A 14,770-nucleotide genomic window follows, 5' to 3' on the forward strand; every position below is an offset into this window, starting at 1 on the left:
TAGCACAAGGAACTCTGCTCAATGTTATGTGGCAGCCTGGAGGCGAGAGGGGTCTAGAGGAGAATGGACAGATACGCACATATGGCTGAGTCCCTTCACTGTTCACCCGAAACTATCACAAGGTGGTTAATCGACTATACCCCAAAACAAAATAAAAAGTTCAAAACAAAATCATTGACATTTCAAAAGACATAACTAAACTATTTTCCTGAGAGCTATTCTTTGGAAACTAACCACTTCAAATAAAAAGGAAATACATCATTTTTTCTGAAGCCAGCACATTATACTAGAGAAAAATATTTATTCAAGACTTCTAACTAATTTCACTAGAATTCCTAAATCTTTATTTTACCTATTCATTATGAAGTCACTGGTATCTTGAGTATAGGAGATGGGGGACTTTTTAAGGCATACAACTGACCCCCCCAAAAAAATCAAATCTGTATAAACCAAGTATAATTTTCATATTTCACCAATGCCAATCAATATTGTTAACTTTTTTGTAGAGCAACCCACATTTTCCAAGAGCCTTCAACTAGAAAAAGAACCAAAGGTACAGATGCTCCCCAGTTGTTTTTAAAATCTGAAAACCACTGTCTTCACTGTTTTCAATGAAATGCAACTCCACCTGCTTGGAATCCCACTCCCTCCTCTTAGTTTCCAGCTTGTAAAACTCAGACCAGCATTTAATTCCCTGAAGCTTGATGGACACATTGGTCCCACCTTCAGCACACTCCTAAAAATATTCACTTTGCATCTCTGTGAACCACTGATCATCCTGTAAAGGGATCACAAGCTGTTTTCAATAAGGCAGATGTGTTGGGTGATACACACTCTGAGGCAAACGTGCCTTAGGACGCAGAGGCAGGATGCACCGCAGAGAAACTCCACTCTTATTGAAAAGTCTCATTTCACTGGCAGGTCAGCAAAATTCAAGTTGCCATTTTAAAAAAAAGAAAAAAAGCATCTTTTATGTTCCTTGAAGAAAGAGCATCAGGGTTCTAAGAAATGTGACCTGTAATCATTTTTCTGATCCATAAATACCAAATGTGAAGGTACTTTCAACTGCATACCTCTTTCTACTTGCACACTTTCACTAATTGCACACTTTCTCCAATTATAAAACAGTTGATCCAGAAAGCATTCTGGCTAATTGCCACTGCTCGCGGTTTGAGGTACTACAGGGAACTCAGAGACACATTAGGCATGTGTTTCTGTCCTTTAGTCGCTTTTGGTCTAGTTATAGAGACAAAACAAAAGAATTCTTGAAAATTAAAAAGCATGTTTTTTTCCCCAAAATAATTTTTGTACTTTTCAACTCCTCTCTAGGCAGAAAGTGATTAACCCAATACTTTTCTCAAGATAATTTAATTTTAGGGAAAGAAACACCTCCAAACATACACATCAATTTTTTGCAAAATGCATCAAAGCATACTCCCTTTCTAATTTCTCCTTATTAAATTATTTCAGCATCATCTCAAATGTCACTCCCTTATGAACCTTTCTTAAGGACACTACTTCTTCTTACTCTGAATTTCATACCTCTCTGGCCAGATTGTATGGGTTAACATGTATAAGAGAGTTCCTTTTTTCTTCTACATTACGAATTCTGAGAGGTCAAGACCTTGGTTTTCCTAATGATTTTATTGCCCACAATTCCAACAAACAAAAATACTCTGAGAATTTACTTTTTAAAGCAACTTCACAGTGAATGACCATTCACTTAAAAATGATCTCGTAAATCTGTGTTGTCACACATGACAGCTGCTTAAATAAAACAGGCCACACCAGTGAGTAGGGTAGTAGATTACCCAACAGTACTTGGTTGAAGGCTATTCCCACTCGACTGTGAAAGTGACAAGACCAATGTCACCCTACAGACATGATCTGTGTATTTACTGGATTCCCACTCATTTCCCAAAAGACAGGAGCAAGTTCCCCTATTCACTTACAGATTATGTCAAGAGTCAGGCATCTCTCCAGCTCTGAGATGTTCCACCAATGACCAAGAAATCTTCCGGGTGGATGAGCACAGTGGGAAGTCCAGGGGGAAAAAGGAGAAGAGAAAACATGGAAGTCTAAGAAAATCTCCCCTCTGATAACCCCTTGGCTCTCTTCACCCTCTGGCCATTCTTCAAGACCTGCCCAAAGGTCACCTCCTCCAGTGCGTCCTCAACTTCCCTCCTCTGCGCTCTTTCACTCAATAGCTTCACCTCTCAAATACACAGTCCACCGAAGTAAGCACACATTTTATACTAAATGACGGCTGTGGGCATTTAAGCAAAGTGTCTACCAATACAATGCATGGTGCACAGTAAAACTCAGTCTATGGCAGCTACTGCTATCCGTTTTGACAGTCTCTACAGACGGACTCCTCTCCCAGTTAACAGAACAGCACAGTTTCCATTTACAGAGTGTTTATTATGTAGCAGGCACCATCCTAAGCGTGTTACTTTCTCATCAAGCTTGGAGGTTTCCTCAGCCAGGGACTGTGCTAATTCATTTCTTTAATCCTTACAGGCACAGACACAGTAGATAGGTGCTCTGTATTTGCTGAGTCAAATAAAGAAAGAAAAATGAAAAGGCAAAGAAGGTTCGTACGACCATGAGAAGAGAGCTGCTATAGTTCACCAAGTTCCTCGTCAAAAGGATCAACACAAGCCTCACTGTGTACTTCCTAGCCCCCAAGTCCAGAATGAAAAGGGCTTCCCACAGAGGGAAAAAAGTCCACTCTATGTGGGCTGGCTGGGCTTTGCACGAAGGAGTGTGTCTCCCTGTGCTCACACGATCCTGCCATCCTCCTCTCTGGGTACAATTCACCCACTGTTCACATCTGCAGACTGAGCTGCTTGCTACTCACAGCTTGTTCTGACTCTGGAACTGCACCTGAGATCTCTCCACAAACCCCATTTCTCCGGTTTTATAAATATCGGCGAGCCCATGTCCTGTTGGTGGTTACTTCAACTCTGTTCATTTGAAAGAGTACAATGACTATGAGAGACGTGGTGTGCCAAATGTGTTCACGTGTCAGCACACTGGTGGAGAACTGAAGCAGACCAAAAAGAATTAAAGCCCTGCATTCATGCCATGTCGAAATGAAGATGTTTAGCGTGATCTGTTTTCCACCACTTACAATGCTGTACATGTTTAATCTTCCTCACCATACTGTGAGTTCCAGAGAGCAGGAACCACTAGTTAAATTGCCTCTTGAGCCCCACAAATTCTTCACACTGTACCTTCCACAAATGTTCTCAATTATAGGCATCTAATAAATGATATTTGAATGAATACAGTAAAAATGCCTCCTAGGAAAAAACGCAGTGGGGTAGGGCTCTGCTGCCATTCAATTCATGCAGCTGCAACACTAATGGGCTCAGATATAAAGGCAGAAATGTAACGGGTGACAGCAGAGTGGCTGCATTTAACAGGGTAAGAGAAACAGCGAAAACCTCAGGATGGATGCTAAAAAGAAGTTCCACATTCAGCTATATGTTTGGTCTGAAACAGAAATATGATCCAAGCTACAAATGTAATTTAAATTGCGTCTGTAGGCACACTCAAAAGTCAAGAGATAAAACAATTTAAATAATGTTTTTATTTAACCTAATACACTTGTTAAAATATTTACTTTTTTCCTCATACTAAGTCTTTGATGTCTGCTGTGTATTTTTACACTCACAAAAATCTCAGTTTTGACCAGCCACATAGCACATGTTCAAATGCTGCATGTGGCTAAGTGGCTGCTGTATTGGACAGAACAGGTCTACAACTCACCTCATTTCAGGCCACCACTCAGTTTTCAGAAATGCACAAAGTAAATGATGAAAATGATGGAGGTCACAGACTGTAAAATGAGTCTGAATGAAACTGCACTTCAGATGGCATAAGCTGTATAGAGTGATTTCTCCCTCCTTGTTTCCGAGCCTTTTTCGGTAAAGTCAGGTTTTTTGGCATGGCAGTATGACCCATTAAAGGATACTGCCTCCAAAAAGTAACAATTTTATTTTGTTATGCTGTCATTTTCTCCTGTTCAAGATTTTGCCAACAAACTTATGTAATTAGAAGAGGGATTAAACACCCTTAAATTCAATAGTTCTTAACAGGGCTTGTAAATAAAAAACAGGAAGATCCCCTGGAGAAGGGCATGGCAACCCACTCCAGTATTCTTGCCTGGAGAATCCCACGGATAGAGGAGTCTGGCGGGATATAGCCCATGGGGTCACACAGAGTCAGACACAACTGAGCTACTAAGACTTTCACTTTAAAGTGAGTTTAATTAGTAAGATCAAATTGTTCAATGACTCTTACACTAACTTATGGAGATCTTAAAATGATGATCATGGCTTTAAAAATGAGCAAACGGTGTAAAGAAGAATGTGATTGTAAACAAAGTGATCTTGCAGATATTTACTTTTGCTTCAGACTCTTCCTTCTTACTCTTTCCTGCTTTTTTCACTTCCATAAAACCCCAAAAACAGAAAAACCGCTTTACAAGCACATGGTGTAACAGACAGCAGCAGCAACCAGAAGGCCTAGAATTGCAGCCCAAAGCTCTCTCACTGGATGGCCTGGGCCGATCACTCCTTAAGCCTCCATCTCCTTAATCTCAGACTCTGAATGGGCTCAGTTCAGACATTTCTTCCAGCTCCAAAGTGCTCACTTGGCACATGGACAGTTCTCAACAAATACTGAAGGGTGAAGAAGAAAACAGAAAAGGGAGGAAGAATTCATTTGTTTTCCTCTGCATGTGTTTCAGTGTAGCTCCCTGGGAAAGTAAGATACTTGCGTCAGAGACGACAGAGGCACGAAAAGGAAGTGTCCGAGAACATGCCTGACGTTCTGAGGGCCGTCAGGGAGACTGGAACTGGGCTTCTAAAGGCAAAGCTCCCGTGACCGGGACATTTTCCTGGTTTCCATCAACAGAGCGTGCATAACACATATCTAGACAGAGATCTTCACACACACACACTAAGGAAAAACACACCTATCTCAACTCTGAAAATTCTGAGACAAAGGCTCTTTATTTTAAACCAATGAGGAGGCATAAAGCAGGTGTCTCTATGTTTGTCTAAAAGCTTATTTTTCTTTTTAAGGGAAGTAGAACATGCTCTAATAAACATTGCATGATATGCTATGGGGGAAAGGATTAAATGGTATGTGCTAGGCCCATGCCGAAATAAATGTTTCTCTACTCTGGAGGACAAATTTACAAAATGTAACACCAAAAAGAAAATCCAAATAAATAGTACAAAACAATTTACACAAGGATACATTTGTGGAAATTTCTCTATTCTACACGCACGTGCAATATGAAAAAAATGTTCAATCTTACTCTCAAGTTCAACCAGAAGAATATTTTTTCCTTGTCCTAATACAACACTAGGAAAAAATAACTTTTAAGAACAGAAGAAACACAATTCGGCGAGAACTAGTTTAAGTGTCCGCGGTGCCGCCATGAGCAGCAGCACCACAAGGTACTTGGTTTCTCTTCTGAGTTTTCACTGGCTCTTCCCCTTCCAGTCCCGAAAACAGGATGGGTCCCTGCTCACCCCTATTTTCTCACGTCTTCTATCCTACTTAATCCTTTCTTCCTTGACCACATAATCAATAGCTCTTCCTTTACCTCCTACCTCCTTCCCATCAGGATGTACCCGACCTTTCTAGGGCAGACTACAAACTGTGAGTTACCTGCTAGGCGTCTCTCAGATGCTTTGCCATCATTTCTAATTCAATTCACTCTAAAACTGTACTCTTTCACTTTGCCTTGCACCAAACAGGTCTTTCTTCAGTTCCTGCTGAATTTTCAGTTACTCGGCTTCAAATTCCAGATCCATCTCTGCCTCCTCTTGTGGCACTGTCTTCTCCCACATGCTATCAGCATCCAAGTCCTGGATACTTCAGTTCTGCAATGTTTTGATCATTCTTCCCTTCCTCTTTTCTCATGGCACCACACCAATGCAGGCCCTCATTATCTCTCATTTTATTGAAAAAGAGGTAATGAATTTTCTTCATCCCTGGCTCATTTTATTGAATATCATCCTTTTCCCACCCACTGACCAAACCCAATTTATTTTATGCTCTGCTTTCAGATTAACCTGAAAGGGAGTTTGAATCAGGCCACTGCTTTGTTCAAAACAGAGACATGGAATGTATCGAGATGCAATCCTGGTATCAAGGTCCTCCACAGCGGGATTTGGTTTCAACCTCCTCCTTTTTTTTTTTTTTTTTGGCCATGTCACACAGCTTGTGGGATCTTAGTTCCCTGACCAGGGATCGAAATCATGCCCTTGGCAGTGAAAGCTCAGAGTCCTAACCAGTGGACCGTCAGAGAAGCTCCTCAACCTCCTAGATGTGTCCCCCAGGATTCCCTTCCATGGACCAGCAGTCCAACTCTATGCTATGTCAGTCTCTGAATACAGTTGATATTTTCTCCATCTCTTGGCACATCTGCCTACAACCCAATGGTCAACTATATCTGAGATGCTAATAAAAAAGTATTGTGCATTTTCAACTAAGTATATCCCTAAATATCTAATGTTTTTGAAGCTACTGTAAATGATTGGGTTCCTGTTGATTTTTATTTTCTAATTGCTCATGCTATTTTAAAGAGGTACAATTTGTATTTTGACCTTTTTCCTGCCACCCTGCCACCGGTAAGTTCTAGAAGCTTATTCAGAGATTCATTAATGTTTATCAAATATATGACCTTACTGTCTACAAAAAAATATGCTTTTGCTTCCTCCATTCTGATCTGAATTTCTTTTTCTTGCTTAATTACACTGGCTAAGAAGCCCAGTCTATGCTGAAGAGAAGTGGCTAATCCTCACCTATTTCGCATCTTGGATGGAAAGTGTCCAGTCTTTTACTGTAAATATGACAACACCTGTGTATGTTTAATGCATGCCCATTACCATCTTGAGGAGGTTTCTGTCTACTACAATCTGCTGCAAGTTTATGACATAAACAAGTGTTGAACTTTGTCAAATGCTTTCCACATAGCTTTTTCTATTTTATTCTGTGAATATGAAGTACATCTTTTTTTTCATAATTAATAGTTTATTTTTTAAAGCAGTTTTAGGTTTACAGAAAAACTGATCAGCTAGTGCAAAGAGTTGCCAAATACCCCCTCTTCACAAACATCCCCTCAGCAGTTTCTGTCATTACTAATAACTTGTATTAGTTATGCTATATTTATTATAATCAATAAACCAATATCAATACATTATTAAGAACTAAATTCCATACATCAAGGTTCACTCTTTTGAGCTATACAGTCCTATGAGTTTTGATAATTGCATAATGTCATATATCTACCTTTATAGTAGCATACAGAACAATTTCACTGCTCTAAAAATCCTGTACTTCACCTATTTATTCATCTCTCCTCTCCTCTCACTCCTCCTGGCAACCACTGATTTTGCCCCTATTTCTCTGAAGGCATCCAAGTTTGCATTAAACTTTAATTTGGATTTAAAGTGGATCTGGCATATTGTAAGTGCTGAATTAAAGACAGCTATTATTAATAGAAACAATGAAAATAGCATAGCATTCTAAGAGTACAGTTCCAAAGATAGATAAAAAGACTGCAAGACTTCTTTCCGGTATAACAGTTGGGTAGGAACAATGATAACTCAACCAAATATTCCAAGAGACACCCCCTCCTTTCTCCTAATCACACCTCTACCTTAGAATATTTTTAAGTAAAATGCGCAAAATCCTCACACATAATACAAACAGAAAATACAATAGGGAGGTGATTATTATTTACCATCATCATTAGGCATAATTTCAATAATCGTCCAAACGCAGACTACAGGAAAAGGCAGATATTCCTCAGGAAAACACAAATTAATGTCATGACAAGAAAATCCAAATTGCTGGTGAGATTTGTAAGGTCCAATGGGCACTTTCCCTCTGGGGACAGGCCACAGAAGAGGATCAGGATTACGACCCAGCCGGGCATTTGGGTCTCCTTGAGAATGGAACTAGGACAGAGTGTTTCCTCTGGCTCAGTTCAGTTCAGTTCAGTTCAGTCACTCAGTCGTGTCCGACTCTGTGAGACCCTATGGACTGCAGCACGCCAGGCCTCCCTGTCCATTGCCAACTCCCAGAGTTCACTCAAACTCAAGTCCATTGAGTTGGTGATGTCATCCAACCATCTCATCCTGTCACCCGCTTCTCCTCCTGCCCTCAATCTTTCCCAGCATCAGGGTCTTTACTAAGAGTCAGTTCTTCACATCAGGTGGCCAAAGTACGGGAGTTTCAGCTTCCACATCAGTCCTTCCAACAAATATTCAGGACTGATCTTCAGGACAGACTGGTGGGATCTCCTTGCTGTCCAAGGGACTCTCAAGAGCCTTCTCCAACACCACAGTTCAAAAGCATCAATTCTTTGGCACTCAGCTTTCTTTATAGTCTAACTCTCACACCCATACATGACTATGGGAAAAAACCATAGCTTTGACTAGATGGACCTTTGTTGGCAAAGTAATGTCTCTGCTTTTCAATATGATGTCTAAGTTGGTCATACCTTTTTTCCAAGGAGCAAGCGTCTTTTAATTTCATGGCTGCAGCCACCATCTGCAGTGATTTTGGAGCCCCTCAAAATAAAATCTGTCACTGTTTCCATTGTTTCCCCACCTATTCTCTGGCTTAGTCTTTAGCAAAGTGGTTCTGTCCACCAGTGAAGGGAACACATAATTTAGCTAAACTGGAACCTTCTTTCTGCTAAACTGGTGAAGTGTCCTTCTGGTACAACAGGTTTTTCTTTTTTTTCTTCATTCATTCAACAGTCATTGTGTAGATGCTATGTAAAGGTTCAAGTATAGGTTTTTAATATTTTGCCTGGTCTTAGCTGTCAGTTCTGCAGAAGTCAGAACAGGACTTTCCATCCTGGGTCTGACAGATAGTTTCCTCTTGATTTTATATTACACTATGCACATGTTCTGTACTCCAACCCCATTAGAATGCTAGGATCTGGTCTGATTCATGCAGCACTTGGCCCCTGCCCAGAATATTTGTTAAATGAAACCAAAATGTCTTCTTTGATGCTTTTACTAATTATGCATGTCAAAATCTCATTGTCTGAATAAATAAAAGTTCATGCTTATATAGTCATCATTAAAAATATGTTTCCCATTTGCTTTCAATATTCAAAGTTTCTGCATGAAAAGACCTTATCTTAGCATCTTTTTAAAAACTTTCAGTTTGTTATGTCATTTATTTGAATTTAAGATGATCTTCATACTTTCTAGATGTGCCTTATGGCATGCGCGCGCACACACACACACACGCACATATGTGCATGTGTGTGTGTGTGTGTGTGTGCACATGCGTGTATATATATATTTACATTTAATGTCATTCATTTTATCTTGGAAATTTCATGACACTTCATAGGAACTATTAATAGAATACCTAGTGAACGCACAAAACTTTTATATACCAGGTAGAAGGTAACGCCAACCCACTCCAGTGCTCTTGCCTGGAAAATCCCATGGATGGAGGAGCCTGGTAGGCTGCAGTCCATGGGGTCGCTAGGAGTCGGACATGACTGAGCGACTTCACTTTCACTTTTCACTTTCGTGCATTGGAGAAGGAAATGGCAACCCGCTCCAGTATTCTTGTCTGGAGAATCCCAGGGATGGGGGAGCCTGGTGGGCTGCCATCTCTGGGGTCGCAGAGTCGGACACGACTGAGGCGACTTAGCAGCTGCAGCAGCAGCAGCAGAAAGTAACCAGAACATTTCTGTATGTAAAGCAATTAGTGATTTTTTTAAAATGTGGTTTTGTGCCTCTTTTTCATTTCACTGCTTCTCCTGCATTAAGTAACCCTATGTGGAACTGCTCAGGATTTTAGTGCCTTTTTCTGTAAGGAGAGAATTAAATACATCACAAGGTTGGCTGTCTGTTCTGAAACCTTTAGGAACCAACAGCAAGGGAACAAAGAGCTACTTAAGGGGAGCTCACATCTTTCTGAGTAGCAGAGACATTTTTGGTTATACTTTTCCACATCAATAGGGGCTTCCCTGGTGGCTCTAGTGGTAAAGCACCCACCTGTTAATGCAAGAGATGAGGGTTCAATCCCTGGGTTGGAAAAATCCCCTGGTGTAGGAAATGGCAATCCTTCAGCATTCTTGCCTGGGAAATCCCATGACAGAGGAGCCTGGAGGGCTACAGTCCAAGGGGTCGCAAAAGACTCAGAAATGACTGAGCACATACCACGTCAATGATTGCTCAGGAATAACCTTCTAATCCCTCAGATTTGGCCAGGATGCGAGTGCTTATATTTCTAAACATCATACACTGCCTCTTTTTTAAAAGATTTCATATTATTTGTTCAATGCATGGCTTCCTTACTGGAGATGGAACTCTTAATGCCAAGGACAATTGCTATACTGCTATCAATAAACATAAAGGATAACATTTAGCATTTTAGGGAGGTCTCAATACTCCAAAAACCAAGTTAGATTTTCCTTCATAATCCCAGAGATAAGTAAGTCTAATCTATCCTGGATTTCTTCCCCTTACCTGTGTCTTAGATTCTGACTATATAATATATGTGGGTGTAGCCTGACTTGATCCCATCTCAAAAACCAAACCAGCATCACTGATCAGAGGCTGGTTGCATTTCTCCTTCCTTTTGATAACCAATAAAATACTCACCAGTAATAAAAATCAGCCTTCACTCATTCAAGAGTTGATCATTCAGATGATGTCATGCTTCTCATTGTCTTCTTTTTCTACCTACTCTTTAATTCTTAGGCTTCTCACTGGCACACATGCCAATGAAGGCTGGCCAGAGCATGGGGGCTAGCTCTAATTAGCGGACTTTGCAATTGGCTAGAAACTCCAAAGGGCCACATAAAGTTGGCAGACATCTGAAACTCCAAAAGTTTGGAGAATTTTTCTGATGATATCAATGATTCTTAGTAGGACACAGAAAAGATAGTTTGTCCAGTCAATAACCCAGTTACCAATCTACCATGATGTTACCATTTTTGTCTTCCCATGTTCTAGGTGGTGATATTATATAGTTCTGCATTACTCTATGAAGGCTTCCTTCATAGCTCAGTTGGTAAAGAATCTGCCTGCAATGCAGGAGACTCCGGTTCGATTCCTGGGTTGGGAAGATCCCCTGGAGAAGGGATAGGTTACCCACTCCAGTATTTTTGAGTTTCCCTTGTGGCTCAGCTGGTAAAGAATTCACCTGCAACGCAGGAGACCTGGGTTCAATCCCTGGGTTAGGAAGATTTCCCTTGGAGAAGGGAAAGGCTACCCACTCCAGTATTCTGGCCTGGAGAAGTCCATGGACTGTAGTCCATGGGGTGGCAAAGAGTCGGACACAACTGAGCAACTTTCACTTTCACTCTCCATTACCCTATCCGTGAATTATTGTTATTATCATGTTATTTCCTCTCTCTGGGCCTCATGTCATCATCAACAAAATATAAACAACAGCCAGATGGGTTTGTTCTGAAAACCCACGCATTAGTTCCAAAGATGAAATAATGTATTAAAGTGCTTTATAAGATGTAGAGGCCCAACATTACCAACATTAACTGTTCATGGTTTACGTTTTACATTAGAATGCTGAACCGTCTTCTCAAAAGCAGAGGTGTTTCAGAGGGGTCACTGTGATAGATGAAATTCGAAATTTTGGCACACGTGGCCAGCATGCACACCAAATTCTGTGTAGGTGCTTACCTTGGGAGGTTTCCTGAATGATGGAAACAAAAAATTTCAGCAGCAGAAGTAGAGGGTTGTCCACACAGCAGCGATATATCAGGAGGAAGCAATGAAAGAAAAAAAAAAAACAAGGCAAACTCAGTATCTTGATTACATGATCTAATATATGCTCTACTTCACAAAGATCAGAAGCAAAATTTACTCCACTGCCTGAAGCAATAAACTCTTATAGTTGCTCAAAAACACAGTGTGGGCATAAGAAGTTTCTTCCTTGGCTTAATAGAATCTATCCAGTCATTCAGAGGTATTTTTAATGATTATAAAGTAGCCAACAAAAAGAGCATCAGAAAAAAAGAAAAAGAAAGAAAGAAACATGCTGCAATCATATTGCTTGTGGTTAAATACTTCAAAATCAATTTTCATATTTGAATTTTTTTAATTGACACATATATATATATTTCCTTTGAAAAATAATATGGGATTTCTCCCCCACTTAGAAAGCATTGTTTAGATGACAATTTTCACATATTTCAACCCTGAGTATAAATTTAAAAGCAAATTGCATCCTTATCATCAACCACACATGAATTTTTTTATCATTCAATTTTGCATTAAAAAAAAAACTCTACATCCAGTAACATCTCTGAAAAGGAAATAGTTTTCAAAGTAACAAACCATTAGACTAACTTCCTCGGTAAATGTTTTGATTGTGTACAAAGTTAAGGAGCTGAACTATGATTTATATGGTATGTAATCCTATCACAGGGGTTTGGCCTTCTGGATGTGGTTATTCTTAACCAGTCTCTAATACCGATTCAGAAACTCTAAAATGATTGTTAAAAAGAAATGGGGGGTTTTTCCTGTGGCTTTAATCTTTCTTCATAGGGAACAGAACCATGAGAATTTTTTTTTTAAAAAAAGGATTTTCCTGGGCAGAGGGCATGGGAACTCAAGGTATAGGCACGAACAGCTCGGTGCCCTCTCTCCATCACTGTGTTCAACTGCGATCAAGATTGCCGGCAGAAACATAAATAACCTCAGAAATGCAGATGACACCACCCTTAAGGCAGAAAGCAGAGAAGAACTAAAGAGCCTCTTGATGAAAGTGAAACAGGAGAGTGAAAAAGTTGGCCTAAAACTCAACATTCAGAAAACTAAGATCATGGCATCTGGTCCCGTCACTTCATGACAAATAGATGGGGCAACAGTGGAAACAGTGACAGCCTTTATTTTGGGGGGCTCCAAAATCACTGCAGATAGTGACTGCAGCCATAAAATTAAAAGACACTTGCCCCATTGGAAGAAAAGTTATAACAAACCTAGACAGCATATTAAAAAGCTGAGACATTACTTTGCCAACAAAGGTCGGTCTAGTCAAAGCTATGGTTTTTCCAGTAGCTGTGTATGGATGTGAGAGTTGGACTATAGATAAAGTCTAAGTGCCGAAGAATTGATGTTTTAGAACTGTGGTGTTGGAGAAGACTCTTGAGACTCCCTTGGACTGCAAGGAGATCCAACCAGTCCATCCTAAAGGAAATCAGTCCTAAATATTCATTGAAAGGACTGATGCTGAAGCTGAAATTCTAATACTTTGGCCACCTGATGAGAAGAGTTGACTCATGAGAAAAGACCCTGATGCTGGGACAGATTGAGGGCAGGAGGAGAAGGCAATGACAGAGGATGAGATGGTTGGACGGCATCCCCGACTCAATGGACGCGAGTTTGAGTAAACTCTGGAAGTTGGCAATGGACAGGGAGGCCTGGCGTGCTGCAGTCCATGGGGTTGCAAAGAGTCGAACAAGTGAGCAACTGAACTGAACTGTGTTCAGTATCCCTCCCAGAACTATGAGGCCCCCAAATAAAACCCAGAGTTCAATATCAAGAAAAGAAACTCCATGGATTCCACAATTAGGTAGATAACCCTAACCTTTAAATCTATGGAAAGAAAATCATAACCTTTCTTATAATGATAAAGAATTATCTTCTTGAAATTCCATGAATTAGCTAAAAAGAAATGAATCCTTATGTCATGACCGCAGGCAGGGACAAGAGGAATGTGATTTTTGTCTTCAGGTTTCAGAGGGAAACTACCTAGAAAAACTGGTATCTCAAGCTGCTATTAAGAAGTTTCAACATTCTGTGCATCTATCCTTTTAAACAAGACAAACATTTATGGATGTGGTTATAACAATGCACGCATGGTTTCAAATATAAGAGAGCCATGGGTCTTTGCTCTGTACATAAAGCTTGAGGTTTCTTCCAAGAAAATTTCTTTAAGTGGAACAACGGCTCTAAAAGGCATCTATTCTGAACAGGTAGAACAATAATTAATCATAATAATAAAACCTCACTCACAGTACTTTTGATAAAGCCCTCTCTTATACTGCCTGCTTTATTTTTTTTTTTTTTGACATCTGAAATGATTTTTAATCTTCATATTATTTTTTTTTTTAACAAGAACCACCTTTTTGAAGAGCTCTATTTATGCTATGAAACACAGGTATAGCCTTTTTTGGCTCCTTCTGACAACAGAAATAAAAACAAAAACAGTTTCCAGGGGGTATAACTTCAGTAGAATCAGCCATAAACACGGGAAATTGATATCTCAGCAAGGGGACCCTCCAAAGCTTCCCTTACAATACGATAATAGTGGGAAGCCTGATCTTTTTTTTTTTATTTTATTTTTAAACTTTACATAATTGTATTAGTTTTGCCAAATATCAAAATGAATCCATCACAGGTATACATGTGCTCCCCATCCTGAACCCTCCTCCCTCCTCCCTCCCCATACCCTCCCTCTGGGTCGTCCCAGTGCACTAGCCCCAAGCATCCAGTATCGTGCATAAAAGCCATTTAAATCACGGCTTTATTTAACGGGGGAAAGAAAAGTCACTTGACTTGGCCTACAATAAAGCAACCATATGAAACAGCATGGGACAAATTAGTAAAATGTATGTTTCACATTAAGGCTACAATGAACCAAGGAATCTAATGGGGGTGGAACATGCTCACAGGAATCCCAGGGATTTCCCCAGGGTTCTCCTGTGCTTCATGACTGTATAATCATCATCACCAGCAGCACA

General features: G+C 40.1%; 1 protein-coding gene across 3 annotated transcripts in view; it reads right to left on the bottom strand.

Annotated features, from left to right (window-relative positions):
• The window catches only part of KIF13A (kinesin family member 13A), a 199,813-nt gene that overhangs the window by 102,410 nt on the left and 82,633 nt on the right, over positions 1-14,770 (bottom strand). For all 3 annotated transcript variants that reach the window (XM_010848801.1, XM_010848800.1, XM_010848799.1), the window contains exon 2: positions 11,706-11,718. In XM_010848801.1, coding sequence (XP_010847103.1) covers positions 11,706-11,718 — 13 coding nt within the window. The remainder of the gene's footprint in view (positions 1-11,705; positions 11,719-14,770) is intronic.

The sequence above is a fragment of the Bison bison genome, unplaced genomic scaffold (genome assembly GCF_000754665.1).
Source record: "Bison bison bison isolate TAMUID 2011002044 unplaced genomic scaffold, Bison_UMD1.0 scf7180017864274, whole genome shotgun sequence".
Lineage (NCBI taxonomy): Eukaryota > Metazoa > Chordata > Mammalia > Artiodactyla > Bovidae > Bison > Bison bison.